The sequence below is a fragment of the Vigna angularis genome, chromosome 10 (genome assembly GCF_016808095.1).
Source record: "Vigna angularis cultivar LongXiaoDou No.4 chromosome 10, ASM1680809v1, whole genome shotgun sequence".
In the NCBI taxonomy this organism is placed as follows: Eukaryota; Viridiplantae; Streptophyta; class Magnoliopsida; order Fabales; family Fabaceae; genus Vigna; species Vigna angularis.
In genome coordinates this window covers 5,160,363-5,177,546 of record NC_068979.1, presented here as the reverse complement: position 1 = coordinate 5,177,546, position 17,184 = coordinate 5,160,363, and the positions used below count along the sequence as shown (strand labels likewise).

Below are 17,184 nucleotides of genomic sequence, written 5' to 3'. Positions count from 1 at the left end.
GTCGAAGTTAACGTTCGACATTTGGTATCTCCAGAGACGTTTATTCGAATTGATCTCATTGAGGTCTTATTAATGAAAGATGATGAATTATGATGTGTACGAAATGAATTGGATTATGAACGAGCGTTCCGGGGAGGAATAGCTCATGTATGAATATTGGAAATTTGGTAAAGTATGAATGTGGGCATGCTAAGCTGGCGATTCATCCTGATGTTCCGTGAGTACTCGTCCTCACGTAGAGGAGGGTAGGTCATGTGTGGGAACGACAGGAAGTCCTAGTCCTTATGGTTAATTTGGACAGATAGGACTAACCTCGAGTGACAGCTGTTGAGGGTATCCCAGTTACTACATCACCCGGGTGCACGAACGTCGTAGCTACACATATTTCATACAGTCCGGACAGTCAGTCTAGTATTAGGCTTTGTATGAACGAATGATGAATTTATCTTGTTTGGTTGATTGTGTGAAATATATGTTTATACATGAATTAAATTATATAAGCTTACCCTGTGTTTCCTGTCTTGTCTGTTTTGTATGTCCGGTCGTCCTTCTGTTGCAATGATCATCCATGTGGATGTGAGCAGAAAGAGACGAGCTGCTGGAAGAAGCGTTGGAGGAAGATAATTTAGTAGAGGTAGAAGTTAAGACCGAACAGTAGAACCATTCGGTCAATAGTTTAGTTTGATAGTAAGGTGGTCGTTCGATCACTTTTTCCCTTTGCTTTTGTTTGACCGTTCGATATAGGCTTTTGTAAACCGTTCGGTCAAGATTGCTTATCTTGTACAGTTTAAATTTGTAACTCTGTCTGTAAGGTCGTTCGGTCATAACCGTACGTTCTCTTTTAGCGTAAGACTGATCTGTATTATTATTTAATGTGATTATTCTATTATATAGTTTTAGACTATATTTTTGTAATGTTACATAAAGAGGGATTTTTACAATTTTTTCATAGTTCTATATACTTCATAGATAATTATTGGTGAAATAAGAGAGTATTGGTTTTGGATATTGGATAAGTATAGTACAGCTAATTGAAGTATTGGCTTTGGTCGGATAACCGCAGTATTGGATAAGTATTGAAGAATTGGTTTTGGATGACAGATTACCAGTATTGGATAAGTATAGTACAGAAAATTGAAGTATTGGTTTTGGATGACCGATTATCAGTATTGGATAAGTGTAGTACAGAAAATTGAATTATTGATGTTTAGATACGAAGTTACGACAATTTTGGTTTTTGGTTACTGGTGCTCCCTTTGTTTGGTGACATTTTGTCAATCTGGTCTTGTCTTTTATTAAAGTCCATTGAGGTCATCAAGACTCATGAGTGGCGTTAATTTGAATAATATTGAAACAAACTGGGTTCTGTAATGTGTACTATGTTTGATTTAGCTTCATCTAAGCGTGCCATATAAATTACTAGTGTTGGACTCGCGGTACTCTTTCTTTTTTTTTACACACTAGCATGCATGTTAGAGATGTAAAAAAAAATTGAACTGCACAGCTGTTCACTGCATGCACAGCAACGAGAGACAAAAATTTGCACAGCTTTTCGCTGCATGCACCGCAGCAACAAGGAACAAAAATCTATGTAAGGATTTTTAAACAAAGAAATATGTTGTACTGGTTCTCTTTGTTTACTTATCCAAACAGATTTATAGAATTTTGGTACATACATTATAATAATTGAATCATTTAACGAATGCCACAAAAGCTCAAGTTAACAAATTAAAATCCAAAATGCTGGTTACACATTTCACCAGTCCTAATATTCTAGTGCCTATACTGATAAACCAATGTAAAGGTAGCGATCGAGAAATATAATTACAAAACTAATTTTTTAAATTCTAATTTAAGGTCTTCAATTTGTTTGGAAGTTTTCAATTCTAAAGGAATGTATTTTTAGGAAATACTGGAAGATTGTTTATGTTTTTTATCATCAAAACAACATTTTGTCACAGCATTTTTATTTCTTTAAAAATTGAATTACTTCATGTTTCAACTCGATGATAATTTTTAAAATTTTAGAAAATTTGAAATGCTAGAACTTTTTTTTTCATTTTATATATATTTTATCCTCACTTTAAGTTGCATAAGTCGTTGTTAATTTGAACGAGGTAATTTAATTTTTACCGTCTATTAAATTGCAATTTTGTTGTGTATGTATGTATATATATTTAAAAAGTGAAATCTAATTAATTATGATGGAATATAGAGAGGAGCTGTTGAGGGAAAATAGAGAGGGAAGAAGATGGGAATAGAGTCGAGGTAAAGAGAGGTGAAGAATATGAGAAGAAACAAATGAGTATATAGAGTTTCAGATGTTTACTTCTTAGATCTAAGATTTTATAATTTTAAAAATTAAAATATTTTTTAAAATTACCAAAATATCATTTTCTTTTTAAACTTATTAACACTATATATTGTTACAAATCATTTCAGATTATCTTAAAAAATAACGATTCTTACAATTCTTCATGTAAACTAACAACCTTACTAATAATAATATGTTTATTTTCTTATTTCGAAGTTTAAAAAACAAATGCATACTCTACTCAATCAGTAGATTCTTCATCATTGTTTCAGAAGGAATAAACTTATATTTATATATATTTGCTTTCGCTGTTAATGCATTTAAAGTTATCTTAATAATATGTAATGCAAGATGCAAAATATAAAAATAAAGTACAAATGTAATTGAGGAATAGAATAGTAAGTTTTATCCGATTCAGAACTGGTCATTGTTGCTTGTACATGTTTGATTATTATTAGTCCTCATGACTTGTTAGGTTCGCCGACGGGTTTGAATCTTTGATTTGAAGTTGGAAGTTTGAACCAATCGTGGAATAATATAGAATCTCTGTTCTTTTCGAATCTTAAAATATGGTTTGATTCGAAAAGTTTTCAACGATAATGTTTTCCCCCAATTCACGAACTTTCCAAAATGGAAATCAAACACAATTGATTATTGTATAACTTTTTTACTTGTGGGCATCAATCAATTAAAGTTCTCATCACTCTAACATTTTTTTTATTGATTTTGAAGTGCCTCTTTAGTGTACCGTCAAGAAGTAGTTTTCCCACTTTTCAATGGTAAATACACATTTATTTACCTATTCTTTAAAGCAATTAATCTATTCACAAAACTGATTTTGTATTTTTTTTTTAGAAAAATGTACTTTTTACCCATTAAACGTTAGTAATAAATATATTTCTTTCTTGTTTACTCTAAAGCTAATTTTACTTCAAAAGCTATGTTTCCATGCTATAAAACGTAACGAAAATGTTACAAATATTTTTAATACGAGCTTTGTTCGTTTTTAGGATGTTAAGTTATATGTTTACTTATATAAAGGAGATATGCGTTCAAGAAAGTCAAGCCTGTGCCTTTTTTTATCCACAAAAAAACGAGAATATTGTAGGAAAAATTTGCAACCTATATAGTAATTTGAGTATCGTGTTCAAAAATTCTTCTGCTTGTTTTGGGTACTTTTCCCAAATCACATATTGATATTAGTCAAAATTCATGAGTATTGCTAAATTGATAAATCATCTTTTTAAATATGAAGTAAGCGTTAACTCCAAATATTAAAAGAATAAGTTATTGAGTTTGATTCAGATATTTTAAAAAAAATTGATGAATTGGTATTTGAATGGAATTATTTTCAGTTTACTAACACATTTTTATCTACATTTTAATTTTCTAATAATAAAAGTTCAAACTCTAGATATTGAATATTCTTTTTAAAATACGCAATTTATCTATAGAATTAAGTATACTAAAACGGTTTTTTTTTTGGGCGAATATCAGTGGAAAGGAGATTAAAATCCCTTGTCTCCATTTTGTGTTTGATTTTCTATCCCTCCAATAATTTATTTTTCGTCTCAATTAATATAACACACGACCATTATATAAAATAAACAGTGTTGATGAACGTAACAAAAACTTGGAGTAACAGTCAATGAACACATCACATGAGCATTAAATAGAATTAATAGTATTAATGAATGACAAAGAATTATTAAAGGAACGAGAAAACATACACAAAAAAGGGAAATATGAGTTTAATCAGACAAGAATAATCTCAAATAAAGAACACTAAAAACCATGAGAAGACAGCTAAAATAGTTTTAATGGATCAAGGAAGAACATATATATATATATATATATATATATATATATATATATATATATATATATATATATATATATATATATATATATATATTTGTCAAATTGGCTAGATGAATAAATAATAATAAAAATATCCTGAAATACTAAAAAGCATAATAAAACATATAAAATTTACCTTCGGAATCTTTATATCATATGTGTTTCAGAAAATAAAAGATCTCCACGATTATGGTGACATTTATTTGGAGCACGAGACAGTGATTTTGTTGTGTTCTTTCTTTATTATAGGTTATTTTATACGTGTGTTGAACCTTAATGAGAGTTTTGGGACAAAGAATCAACCTCATATTTCGCAGTCAAGTAAGAAACTACAGTTTTGCGTTTGTTAAAAGTGTATCTCACAATTAAAATCAAATTAATTTAAATTTAATCTCAAGCTAGAGAATATACACCTCTCGAATCTTATACTCTAAGAAGTAAAGATGTTAGAATCCAACCTAATATAAAGAGTAGTTCAATTTAACAAAAATCAGCATTGATCAATTTAAAACAATATATATTATACAAGTCTAGAAAATTGATATCAGATTTAAACACCTCGTATTAGAACTAAATCACATAAAACTCTAAGAAAAAAACACATAAAACTAATATTTTAGTATAACTAGATTGATTATATATGATAGTAAGTTGTTTTAATTTATGAGATTCATCAATAGTTGAAGAATAAGTGGTTTTTGATAAAAACAATTCTGGCTGTTGGACCCCTAGAAGGAACTTTACGGAACAATACCTTATTGTTGTCTTAGTTTATTGTTAATGTTTAAACACATGATGAGATATACTAAAATGGTTTCGAATCAAAATAACATTAATAATGTTTTGTTTTATTGTACAAGTCCACAATACTGGGATAACATGTATGCTAAATATTTTAAGTTTTAGCGGCTTCTAATCATTGATTTTTCTAATTACTATTAAATTCTGATTCCGGATAAGCTCTTGTATCCAAATCACCTAAGATTTTGAAAACCCCTTTAGATCTATTGCATTATAAAAATATATATAAACGAAAGAGACAATTACATTAATAGTACGTTCTTTGTTTCTTTATATTATGTTTTATATTCCTTTCGTTTAGATTTACTATCATGTAGCATGGTGGCTTATATATGTAAGAGATATGACATTACATTCTATAAAAAAAAATCCTTATGATTTAATGTTTATAATTTTGTTTATGTTATTTATTTTTTTCCTTCAATTTTAATTTAATATAAAAAATTTAATTCATATTTAAATTACTAATTGTGTCTCTGCTCAAAGTAAACCTTAAGACAAGATAACATATTTATACCCTATTCATTTATCTCAACAATAGTTTTTAAGATATATACTTAGCCTATTGTGCAAGTAAAACCTAGCAAACGTCACGGGTACAACAAGCCCATTTCATTTAATTTAAGTGTGTGTTGTGTTGTGCTGCATGTGACGCATCTATACTAATAGTTTAAGAGTGGTGGGAGGCATTAATTTTAATTTATTAAACGTAGTTCAAACGTGAATTTAAATTAATTTGATGTGAGATTTTTAGGGAAAATATTAGGATATTATGAATCAATCGGTCGTAAACAAATTCATATAAAATATCAAGATATTATTTTTAGTTCAAAACTTCGAAAAAAAATGATTTTTTTTTTGTTTTTGTAAAAATTGTTTGAAGTGTAAGCTTCTTTACGTTGAAGCACCTCTCTCTCAAGCATGTCTAAGTTGTACCAAAATCAAACACAAGTTAGTTTGTGATTTATTCGAACGAGAGACATAAGAATATTTGAATAAGTTTATACAATAAATCAAAATATTATTTTCAATCCAAAACCTCAAGTTACTTACCTAAAAAGTCGTTTTTTTCAGCTTTATCTAATAATATCGAACTTCCAACCCTGAAATTTGAATAAAATGACAAGTTTTACTTTAAAATGTTTTGCGATGAGAATAAAGAGTAAAATAAAGAGAAGCAAAGGCATTTGATAAGAAGGAATATCCAAACATGGCTTAAGATTTAAAAATAGTGAAAGTGATTGGGAGTGTGTATAGCACTCAGGAAAGAATGAAGTAACTGTGGCTCCAATTAAAAAAAGCATAAATGATTTTGCGAAGTGTCAAGGTGAGAAAATTCAACACTCATGTTTCATGCATTATACTTTCACAACTCTACAATTCTCGTGCTCCATTTTTTTAGTAGTTTTACCTGTTGTTTTGCCTAACCACATGGATTTGATTCTTCACGGAATTTCTTATGGATATTTCATTAAACCACGCCCAATAATACTTTCAATTCTCTCATTGAAACTCACCTTAATTACTTCTTATTCACTTAAAATAAAACTAATGACATTGACGTTCACTTCTTTTTATCTGCTATATATTTTTTCTTGTTTGCTGCAATACGGAATACATATTTAGTATTAATTATTTTACATTTACCGTATAACAAATATAAGAGAAATATTATAAGTATATTTCGACACACAAATTACTACCACATGTTTATCACTTTTCTATTTCTTTATATAATACGTATGATCGATCAGTCCTCTTGATTAAAAAGTTAATGTTTCGAGATGAATAATCGATGAGTTTTTTAACATTATTATCCTTGCTTTTTGTTACTTCAAAGAGTGAGTCATCATTCGGTCAAACACAAATTAGATGTTTACATTAAAAATTGAACACATTTACATATAAAACACATTTATTAACTTTTGAAATGTGATTTGATTCTGATTAAAAGTCTATTTTTAAACTTATAAATACCGAGACAAGTGATTAATGAAATTCTATGAATGTCACCATTTTGGTTAAACAACGTACTCCCCACGTTTTTTTTCTCACTGCAAAGACCCTAATTTACCTTCTATTTATATATTATCAGAATTCATAATAATCTATTTATCATTCTGTAAAGTATAAAAACCACACAGTCTGCTCTCTATCTTGAAAAACATTGTCCTCAATACAAGCTTGTTTATTTATCTTGAAAATTAAATAGCGTAATATTTTAATTTTTGAAATATTCTATTATACTGATTAGTTCTATGGACACATGTATCAAGGAAAACTTTCAAGATAAGAATATGAATACATAAACACTAGACTTAACTAGAAATCTGAACAACGTTCTTTGAATGAGTAGAAGAAAGTAGTGAAAAGCCAATTCCTATAAGGTTAACATAGAAAAGTTGGCACGCATAAGCAACTCAGTATCTTTTCTGTCAATTCTTACCTAAAAAGAAAAATAGGTCCGCCATCATCACGCGTGAAATCTGTCCTCTTGACTCTATTTCTGCCAAGTCCTTGCTTCACCATTTCAAACCCTACTCTTTTAACCTACATGTAAGCCTCGTAGAGATTCACATCTTTGGCAAAACATACATTAGTTGTCATGACCGACATAAAAACGTGTTCCTGGTTTCCACTTTCACCACTTTAACGCAGGACCACACCCACTGTCACTTTTAACATACTTACTTCCTTCACCTTGCCTCAAACCCACAATCTCTACTCTACCAATATATCAATATTATTATATTACACTGTTAATAATTTTCTAATATTAAATTATATTTCAAATTTATTTTTTAATATGATATTACAACATTTATCGTCTTAAAGTCAATTACATGATTCATTTAATACCCATATCGCATATTTAATACCACTCATGCGCATTTCTTCCACGCACTTGCAAGCTGAACGCTCTATTTGCATTTTTTTCGGCTTTTTTAATTGCATGAGCAATACTGTCACGACATTAGCCACATCAGATTCGCTTCCAAAGTCTCGAGACTGGACTGCGAGTCTGCAACAGTTGAAAGTGTGTGAATGAAGCGTCGAGGAACCTAACAACTCATCATCGTAGACACAACGAGGATACGGAAATGGTCGTGTGGAAGAACAGGTCCAAGTAATGTATTTTACGAACCATATTCAAACTAGGTTTCTTGACGGCACCACACTCTATAGTACCACGCAATGTTGCTAGAAAAAATGCAGTTTACAATATTATAGAGCCATTTGGGTTTGACCCTTTTTTTTATATATTGAACCATGTTTCTTTTGTTGCACAAGAGGAAGTTAAGCCAGATTACTGTTATGTCATTGTTGGACATGATGTTTCCCCGGGTGGATACTTGCTGGGATTAATTAATTAATTAGTTAATTATTTATTATATATCAGTTGAGTTTTTTTGGTGGCTGATTTTTAATTTTTTTTGTGACATGAGTTGCTGCACCTTGCAACTCAAAATTTCTCCATTGTGACTGCGGACCATTGCACGTAATCTGTTGTCTATGACGCTGAGAATGATTACGTTATGCTAAGTGATGTTTTAAGAAACTTTTGGAAATCAACGTTTGAAAATGCAGCAGTGCATTCGTTGTTATTCTTGAAACTCTTTCCGCGAAGTTTCCCACAGACTTGAAGTTGTGGTGACTTTTGGTGAGAGATAAGTTAGGGTTAGGAGATGTAATTTAACTGTTATTTCTTATTCTGTGTGCAAAAATTCAAACATGTACGAATGCAAAGTATTTGTGTGGTCAATGTCGTAGAACTTTTCTTCCTCTTAATGCCTAATCATTGTGACACGCACTAGGAGATATTATTTTATCAGAAAATGTAGGGCATCGTTCACTCTTAAAGGCATGAGAAATAAGCCATGTTTGGAATAAACGTACTGGTAATCCTTATCATCTTGAACATAACATAGTTTGAAAAGAGTGATCTCTGCATAAAAGGTAAAACCCCCAAAAAAGAAAACATTTCCTTCAAATTATGCAAATTTCTTAAAGTGATTCTGTGGTAAGAATTTCTTACAAACATTCAAAAAACAGTCAAAAATAATTGTTTTTTTAAATAATGATATAGTTATATTTTAAACATTATTTGTATTATGGCCTTTTAGTTATTATGTGAAAAAGTCTCTTATTCAAGAACTACACAAAATTAATATTCAATTTTGTATTTATTTATGAATAAAGAATAGTTTCTGACTATAAACTTTTACCTGTTTACATTACATGCATAATAAAATATATATATTAAATATAAAATACTATTGCGTGTACATGGGGTTTATTAACTACTCACACTGTTACCTGTTAGTAAGAATGAGTTTAAATTATTGTATAAAAAATATCTTTTTATTGTTGAAATTATGTTATTAATGTTGATTCTTTCTCTTATTAAATCTTCTGCATTGGATCCTAGACCGAAAATATAATCTTAAAATGCTGAATATGTGGTCCTTGGAGTGATTAGGTAGCTCTGACATTAAGATTTTCTTCCTAAGATAATGTATGCTTTTAGCCCAGAAAGACAGCATCTACACATAATATGTGACAAAAATCAGAATTCTGCTATGCTGCATTTACCGCTAGTCATGTGGTCCATTCCCAGAATCCATAGAGTCATTTCCACATCAGGTTCAGCAATATGTAAGCGATTCTATCTTCTTCTGCAAAAGCAAATGTTCCACCTTTTTCTGCGTAATTAAAGGTTAGCCAGTTTCGTATAATACAAAGTTATAACTCATAAAAACTATAATCTTCATATAAAGTAAAACCAAAAGTCCAAAGTGACATATTTATCTCCCCTCCCCCGCTTTTAGGGCATATATCCCAAAAATTCACTATAAATTACAATTACTTTTATTTATTTTTTACTTTTTGATTTTATGTTACTTTTCATACGTTAATTATTATATTTTTACTACTAAACAAAATAGTATTTTAAGTTTATTCGTAAAAAATATTACTCATATATGAACTATACTATGGATTCAAGTGTTTATTTTTCAGATATTGATTCAACAACTTTTGTCAAATTGAAAGCTTCAATTACACTGACAAAAACATCTGAGGATTACTAATAATTGCACTGAATATCATTGTCAATTCGCTCAGTGATTATTAATTACATTATATAAGTGAGTTCCACAAAACTTTAATTCATACGTTTGCCAGAGTGTTACAGACTCACAGAATCTAACAGTTATAAGATAAGTACTTAATATAGATTTTATTTTCACAACATTTTAATATAGCATATGTATTATTTTTTATTAAATTTAAAATATATTTTAGGATAATAATAAATAAATAAGGAATCAATTGTGTGATATGTTAAAACGTTGTAAGAATTATCTGGTTCAAAAATATTTTTTCTTGTCAGAAAAAGCTTATCAGAAAAAAGTAAAGTGTTTTCGGAGAGAAGAAAAGAGAAGAGAACCCAAAAAGCAAAGTTTGGTGTAAGAGAGAAATTTTGAGAGGAAAGATAAGAAATCAGAAACATTGGAAAATGAAAGTTATTCATATGTACAATAGAAATGACAACATTTCCTTTCTTTATATAATTAAGCAGATTAGTTTTAAAAGATGTTCTAAAATTTTGTGTTTGACCCAACTCATATTTCAATATAACGAAAACTGTTTTTTAGAAAATAAGGAAAAACTGAAAACTCAACTAAGTGACACACTACATTAATATATATCATTTATTATTGTCGAAAACATCACAGGGACCATCACTCGCACACTTTATAGGACCATCAGGCTTTTCAGTGTGCTTTGTCTTTTTGGGAAAACTTCTCAGAAGGTCATCCATCCCAGAATTACTCTGGCTAAGCACACTTAACCATGGAGTTCTTATGAGTCAGACTACCGAAAAGCAAATGCATTTGGTGATATGAGTAGTCAAATTAATTCCTTTAAGATATCCTTCAACTGTATAGTCTCATACTTATATAGTCTCCAGATCCCTCTCATTCCGGTGTATGTTCGATTCGTCCATGTACCCCTTCCACCCGAAGCTGTCAGGAGCCGCTCCTTGTCTGTGCCCCCTCACCATGCCTCTTGCACCGGCGTCACTCCCCGCCCTCGTCAGTGCCCGGATGTCACATTTATTACTAGACAAAACAAAAATAATAAATGTAAAATTATAAAAATAATTATAAAAACTGTTCCTTATTTATTTTTAGAGATTATGTGTAACGCTTAACCATTAATTGATTATCAGGTCATCTTTCGGTTACCAATTGTTTGTTAGCAATGAATTGGGATTGGAAATTTGTATTCAATTGCAAGATCAAAGTTAAGGCATTTGAAAATATTTTTAAAATTGGAATCACAATTTTAAAATGGAACATTGATGAGAAGTAAATAATTTAAAGTCAATTTGTGCCTCATTTTTTGCAGATTTTACCTTACTTACACGACTCATTAAATTGCATAATAAAATTATGGATCCCACGCTAGTGCAATCAGTAAATAAAAATTTTATAATGATATTTTAATGACTAAGTATCCGCTAATTATATCAGCAGTATAGTATTTCTATGTACTTCTTGCGTGTCATTCTCATTGTCCTAATATCGACACCATCACCAATCAATTATCCGCTAATACATATATAAAAAAAACAAAACAAAACTATATATTTAAAAATTATAATCTTTTTTTTGTCTTGGATATACCGTGTATTATTTTTATTTTCAAGAGTTTTTTTAAATGAATAGTGATACACAAAGTTTCTAATTTTATTATTAGATATTTAATTTCTAATCCTATACTATATTATCATTACTATTATTATTTTACTTCATTTTCTAACCCGAAAGCTATGCTAAATATCACATCAGTAAACAAAATTTATAGAAATTATAAAAATGTAATTATTTATAACTCAATTATGGGACAAGATTTATATTTTAATATGATGAGTTAAAACAGAGGTTAGGTGAATAGTTTGGATTATTTCTCTTTTTCAATACCATGACACGTGATGACGTTCTCTTCGCCATCTTTGAGGAATCATTAATTAAATACCATAGTATTATATATGACTTATATGTTACAATGACGATGGATATAAAACGAAGGCAATCTAATATTGTATACGTCGTTATCCAAAGAATCCTAAACCTTTTAGTGCGACCATACTCATTGCTACACTGTAAATGAACCTAATCGACTCCAAAACTATATTTGGCCCTATTCAAAGTATGAGCAGTAGTAGAATCTGTGATTAGAATTCACATATAGTTGTCTTAATGAAAACATTGAGATTTAATCTTTGATCAGCATCCAGATTCCCATGCTGTAAATTGTAAATTAGTGTGATAATTATGCAGTTGAAGAGGTGTTGAGTTTGTGAGGTAAATGAGTTTTGGCTGTCTCTTAGTGAAAGAAATGGGCTAGAGGAGGGTTGAAGCCGGCAGCACCCATCGCTTTCGGAGGCCAACAAACCCTGCAAAGAAATGGCCGCGTGGTTTGGCTGACGCGTAAGCTTGCCCAACTTTTTCTGATGACGTGGCGATACATGTCGGCCATGAACCCCTCATTCCTACGTGTTCCCTGGCCCACATGTCCACCAGCCAGGTGTACAACAAAACTTTGGTTTCGTCTTTTGTCCCCCTGCTCCGGCATCAGCCCCTCCCATACAACTATTTGACCCGCTTTGCCTACGTGGCTAACCCTTACCTGATCATGACGTCACTCAAACCACTATAAATACCCTTCCCTTCTCCTTTCCCTGCACCGTCTCTCACCCTCATCACCTTACCTAAAACCTTCTCTCCCTCACTCTCTTTCTCTTTCTATCCCTCTTTGTTAGTCCTCAAAACTCACCATGGCCGTTCAATCTGATTTCCTCTCCTTACCTCGTGACCAGAACGGTCAAGATGCTCTTCAGCTCATCGAGCACTTAACCAAAAACACTGATCCTATCCAGGAGGAAGTCCTTCGCCAGATTCTCTTCCAAAACGCCGATACGGAGTACCTCAAACGCTTCCGACTCAACGGTGCCACCGACCGTGACTCGTTCAAGTCCAAGGTTCCTGTTGTCTCATACGAGGATCTGCGGCCTGACATAGAACGCATTGCCAACGGTGACCGCTCTCCCATCTTGTGCGCTCACCCCATCTCTGAGTTCCTCACAAGGTACACGCTTGTTATCTCTCTCTTTCATAATTCAAGGATCCTTTTATATCTGTCATTTGAGAATATTCATGGTTTGTGTCATGTGGATCGTGCTTTTGATGAATACATAGTGACATGTTGTGCAATGAAAATATTTTTACAGTTCTGGAACGTCTGCTGGCGAGAGAAAGTTGATGCCAACCATCGATGAAGACATGGACCGTCGTCAGTTCCTGTACAGCTTGCAGATGCCAGTGATGAACCAGTAAGTTAACTGTTAATAACGTTAATGATAACGTATTTTCTTCATTGATTGCTTAATGACATATTCATTGCATTGCAGTTATAGTAATTACTGTTACTACTACCTTTAATTTATTGACTAATTAACTTGGTTTGTTTGTTTGTTGAAGATACGTGTCCGATTTGGACAAAGGGAAGGCCCTTCACTTTCTGTTCATCAAGGCAGAGAGCAAGACACCCGGCGGGTTACTGGCTCGTCCGGTGCTGACCAGCTACTACAAGAGCGAGCAATTCAGGAAAAGACCATTTGACCCTTACAACATCCTCACCAGCCCCAACGCCGCCATCCTTTGCTCTGATTCCTTCCAAAGCATGTACACTCAGATGCTGTGTGGCCTTATCATGCGCCATGAGGTTCTCCGTGTCGGAGCTGTTTTCGCCTCTGGCCTTCTCCGGGCCATAAGATTCCTGCAGCTCAATTGGGACCAATTGGTCCATGATATCCACACCGGAACCCTAAACCCCAAGGTCACAGACCCTTCCATCAGGGGATGCATGTCCAAGATCTTGAAACCCGATCCCGAACTCGCCACTTTCATAAAAAACGAATGCTCCGGAGAAAACTGGGAACGTATAATCGTGAGGATTTGGCCCAACACAAAGTACCTTGACGTCATAGTCACAGGAGCCATGGCTCAATACATTCCAACTCTTGATTACTACAGTGGAGGCCTACCCAAACCGTGTACCATGTACGCTTCCTCCGAGTGCTTTTTCGGCCTTAACCTTAAACCCATGTCCGAACCCTCTGATGTCTCCTACACCATACTGCCAAACATGGGTTACTTTGAGTTCTTACCCCATGATGATGACTCTCCTGTGACTCTCTCCAGGGACTCGCCTCCTCGCTTGGTGGATCTAGCAGATGTGGAACTTGGTAAGTTCTATGAACTCATTATCACCACCTATTCAGGTCTTTGCCGTTACAGAGTGGGTGACATCCTTCAAGTAACCGGGTTCCATAATTCGGACCCGCAATTCCGCTTCGTGAGGCGTAAGAACGTTTTGCTGAGCATTGATTCCGACAAAACAGACGAGGCGGAGCTGCAGAAGGCCATCGAGAATGCGTCGGAGCTGTTGAAGGAGTTCAACACCAGCGTGGTGGAGTACACGAGCTTCGCTGACACCAAATCCATTCCGGGGCATTACGTGATTTATTGGGAACTGTTCATGAAGGACTCATCTCACTCTCCCACGAGCGAAGTGCTGAACAAGTGCTGCTTGGCGATGGAAGAGTCGCTGAATTCAGTCTACCGACAAGGGAGGGTGGCGGATAACTCCATTGGACCGTTGGAGATACGAGTGGTGAAAAATGGCACCTTTGAGGAGTTGATGGACTACGCCATCTCCCGTGGAGCATCGATTAACCAGTACAAAGTGCCCAGATGCGTGAACTTCGCTCCCATAATGGAACTACTCGATTCCAGGGTGCTTTCTTCTCATTTTAGTCCTGCTGCACCGCACTGGACCCCAGAACGTCGTAGTTGATGCAATTGTATAACGTAGCATGTAGTAGTCATGCATAGGATCTTTAATAAGGAGAAGAAAAAAAAAGAAAGAACAAGATGGATGACAGAAAAGGGTTGTTCATGGTTGTTGTTGTCATCACTTGTCAAACCCAAAACTGTCTGTATTTGTTGATTTGATATTTCCAAAGTGGTTGTTTTCTCTGATTTTCTTTTTGGCCGTGGCTTTGTTAAACAGTGATGCGCTTTTTAACTTTTCTTGTCTGTGAAATATAAGATAAATTTCAAATGGGTGAGCCGTGTAATTAATAGTGTAAAGAAACTAATCCCAGTGTGGAAACCATGTGTTTCAGTTTCACCCTGTATTTTGACGATTTGAAAAGACGTGGAAAGGTGAGTGATGGAAACAGTTGATTTTTGTTTAGGGTAGGTTGATTTGGTAAGAATTGAGCTTGTGATGTGATGAGTGATCCAAGTATAATAGCTTGAAGTTATCTCTTTCAATAGGCACTATGCGGATGTACTTTTGTGCACGTGCTACATATTCTGTCCGCGACACTAGGTTGGTTTATAATTCGCAGGTAGATTGTGAAATGTGTCGAGTGCGAACCCTGATTCGGCTTTAACCTTTTAATAAATAAAAATGTTTTATTGAGGCATTATGTTCTTGGAAGCATCAGAAGACCCTTTATACCGCACTTATGCGAGCTGTTGTTGAGTGCGTGGCTGCGTGAGGACCTTATTACTTACTGTCTGTCACAATCGACATTCCATAATTTTCAATTATATTTAATTACTTTTAGATTAAATTTGGTATCCTTTCTAACTAACATCTTTGACTATCTTTACCCCATCTCATCTGATTGAAGAAGGGTAAACAAAGGAAGGTGGAACGCACTCCATCTCTGCCTTCTACAGAATTTGAATTTCTCCAACCGGAAACGGAATATGCGTGCTTTAAAAATGAACAAAAAAAGAATATAAAATTCCTGATAAAGTTGGTTTTTGCATTTCGATGGTTAGTTAACATATTTGACCGTCCTTAACGTATTTGACTTACACAACTTGTGTTACTGTGAATATTGCTTCGAAAGTGGCAGTTATATGATTCAATGTTGTACTTGAATGAATGCCCATTAAAGCAACTAAAAGAGGAGGGAATAAAAGAATAACTATATTTAAATATTAAAATCTTGAGTGGAGATTAAGTTATTTGAAGAAATAATTCTGACTATGGAGAGGGGTACGTACAAGACTCATCGATTCAAGTCAGAGGAATAAGCTTCAACCAAAATAGTGGAAAATGTGATGCATGAGATCACACTTCAGCATTTTTTTATACTTATCACGATATTAAATAATGTTATTCCAAGAGTTGATGTTTTTGTACTTGTTTCCTTTCACCCACATGAACGTGTATTAGTATTAATCGAATATTCCAACATTGTCTGCGTGTTGGGATTGGTTTCTACGTTGTGTTTTGGTATGGATGTGAAATGGTCAAATGGGTTCTTATGTGGGTTGGTTGGTTCGCTTAGTTTGATAAATCATTTGGGTTGAATTATGAAAATTTAAATAAAAAGAATCCAAATTTTTAATGGTTCGGGATAATTTAGTAAGTTCCTTAGCCTATGTATTCTTTTTTTAATTGACAAAACCATGGATAAATTTTATATTACATATATTGTTACTGCATATTTGAAGACTAACATGTTACGCATATTGACTATTGCTTTAAAATTTAGGGTAGATATAATTTCGATTTCTCAAATTAAATAAAAAAAATTAGAATTTTAGTCACCCAAAATTCCAAAATTAAATTTTAGAAATTAAAAAATATTTTTAAACCGTTTTTAATATCACTAAAGCAATTTTGTCTTAATTTGAGAAAGAATGGATCGAACTAATCGGAATTAACAACCCCATCATTTTGCCTACGGATTACTTTCAGCATAGAGGGTTGTTGAGAAGGAAAAAATAAAACAAAGTCCATGTTACTTTGATATGTGATATGATTTGAACTTTGAACACTATAGTTGAAGAGAAATAATATTATATTAGGAAAGACCTTTGAGATGCATGTCTCGTTGATATGACAAGTGTGAAGGCAAATTAAGACTTTGAAAACTAGTTGAAGGCAAAATTAAGACTTTGAAAACTATAGTTGAAGGTAAAATTAAGACTTCCTTTGCTTGGTGGCTTTAGGATGAGGTTGAGGGAGCACATATATAACTTTAGTTATGTTTCCATTTGTTTTTATCTGAATATTCAAACATAATTATATATCTATAACTCAAATTTAAT

At 32.8% G+C, this 17,184-nt stretch overlaps 1 protein-coding gene across 1 annotated transcript; it reads left to right on the top strand.

Annotated features, from left to right (window-relative positions):
- Positions 1–12,724: 12,724 nt before the first annotated feature.
- LOC108335042 (probable indole-3-acetic acid-amido synthetase GH3.1) lies at positions 12,725–15,087 on the top strand. Its single transcript, XM_017570961.2, has 3 exons — positions 12,725–13,132; positions 13,275–13,376; positions 13,525–15,087. Exons 1-3 carry the CDS (start codon positions 12,822–12,824, stop codon positions 14,900–14,902), a joined length of 1,791 nt encoding a protein of 596 aa, XP_017426450.1. The 5' UTR covers positions 12,725–12,821; the 3' UTR covers positions 14,903–15,087.
- Positions 15,088–17,184: the final 2,097 nt, after the last annotated feature.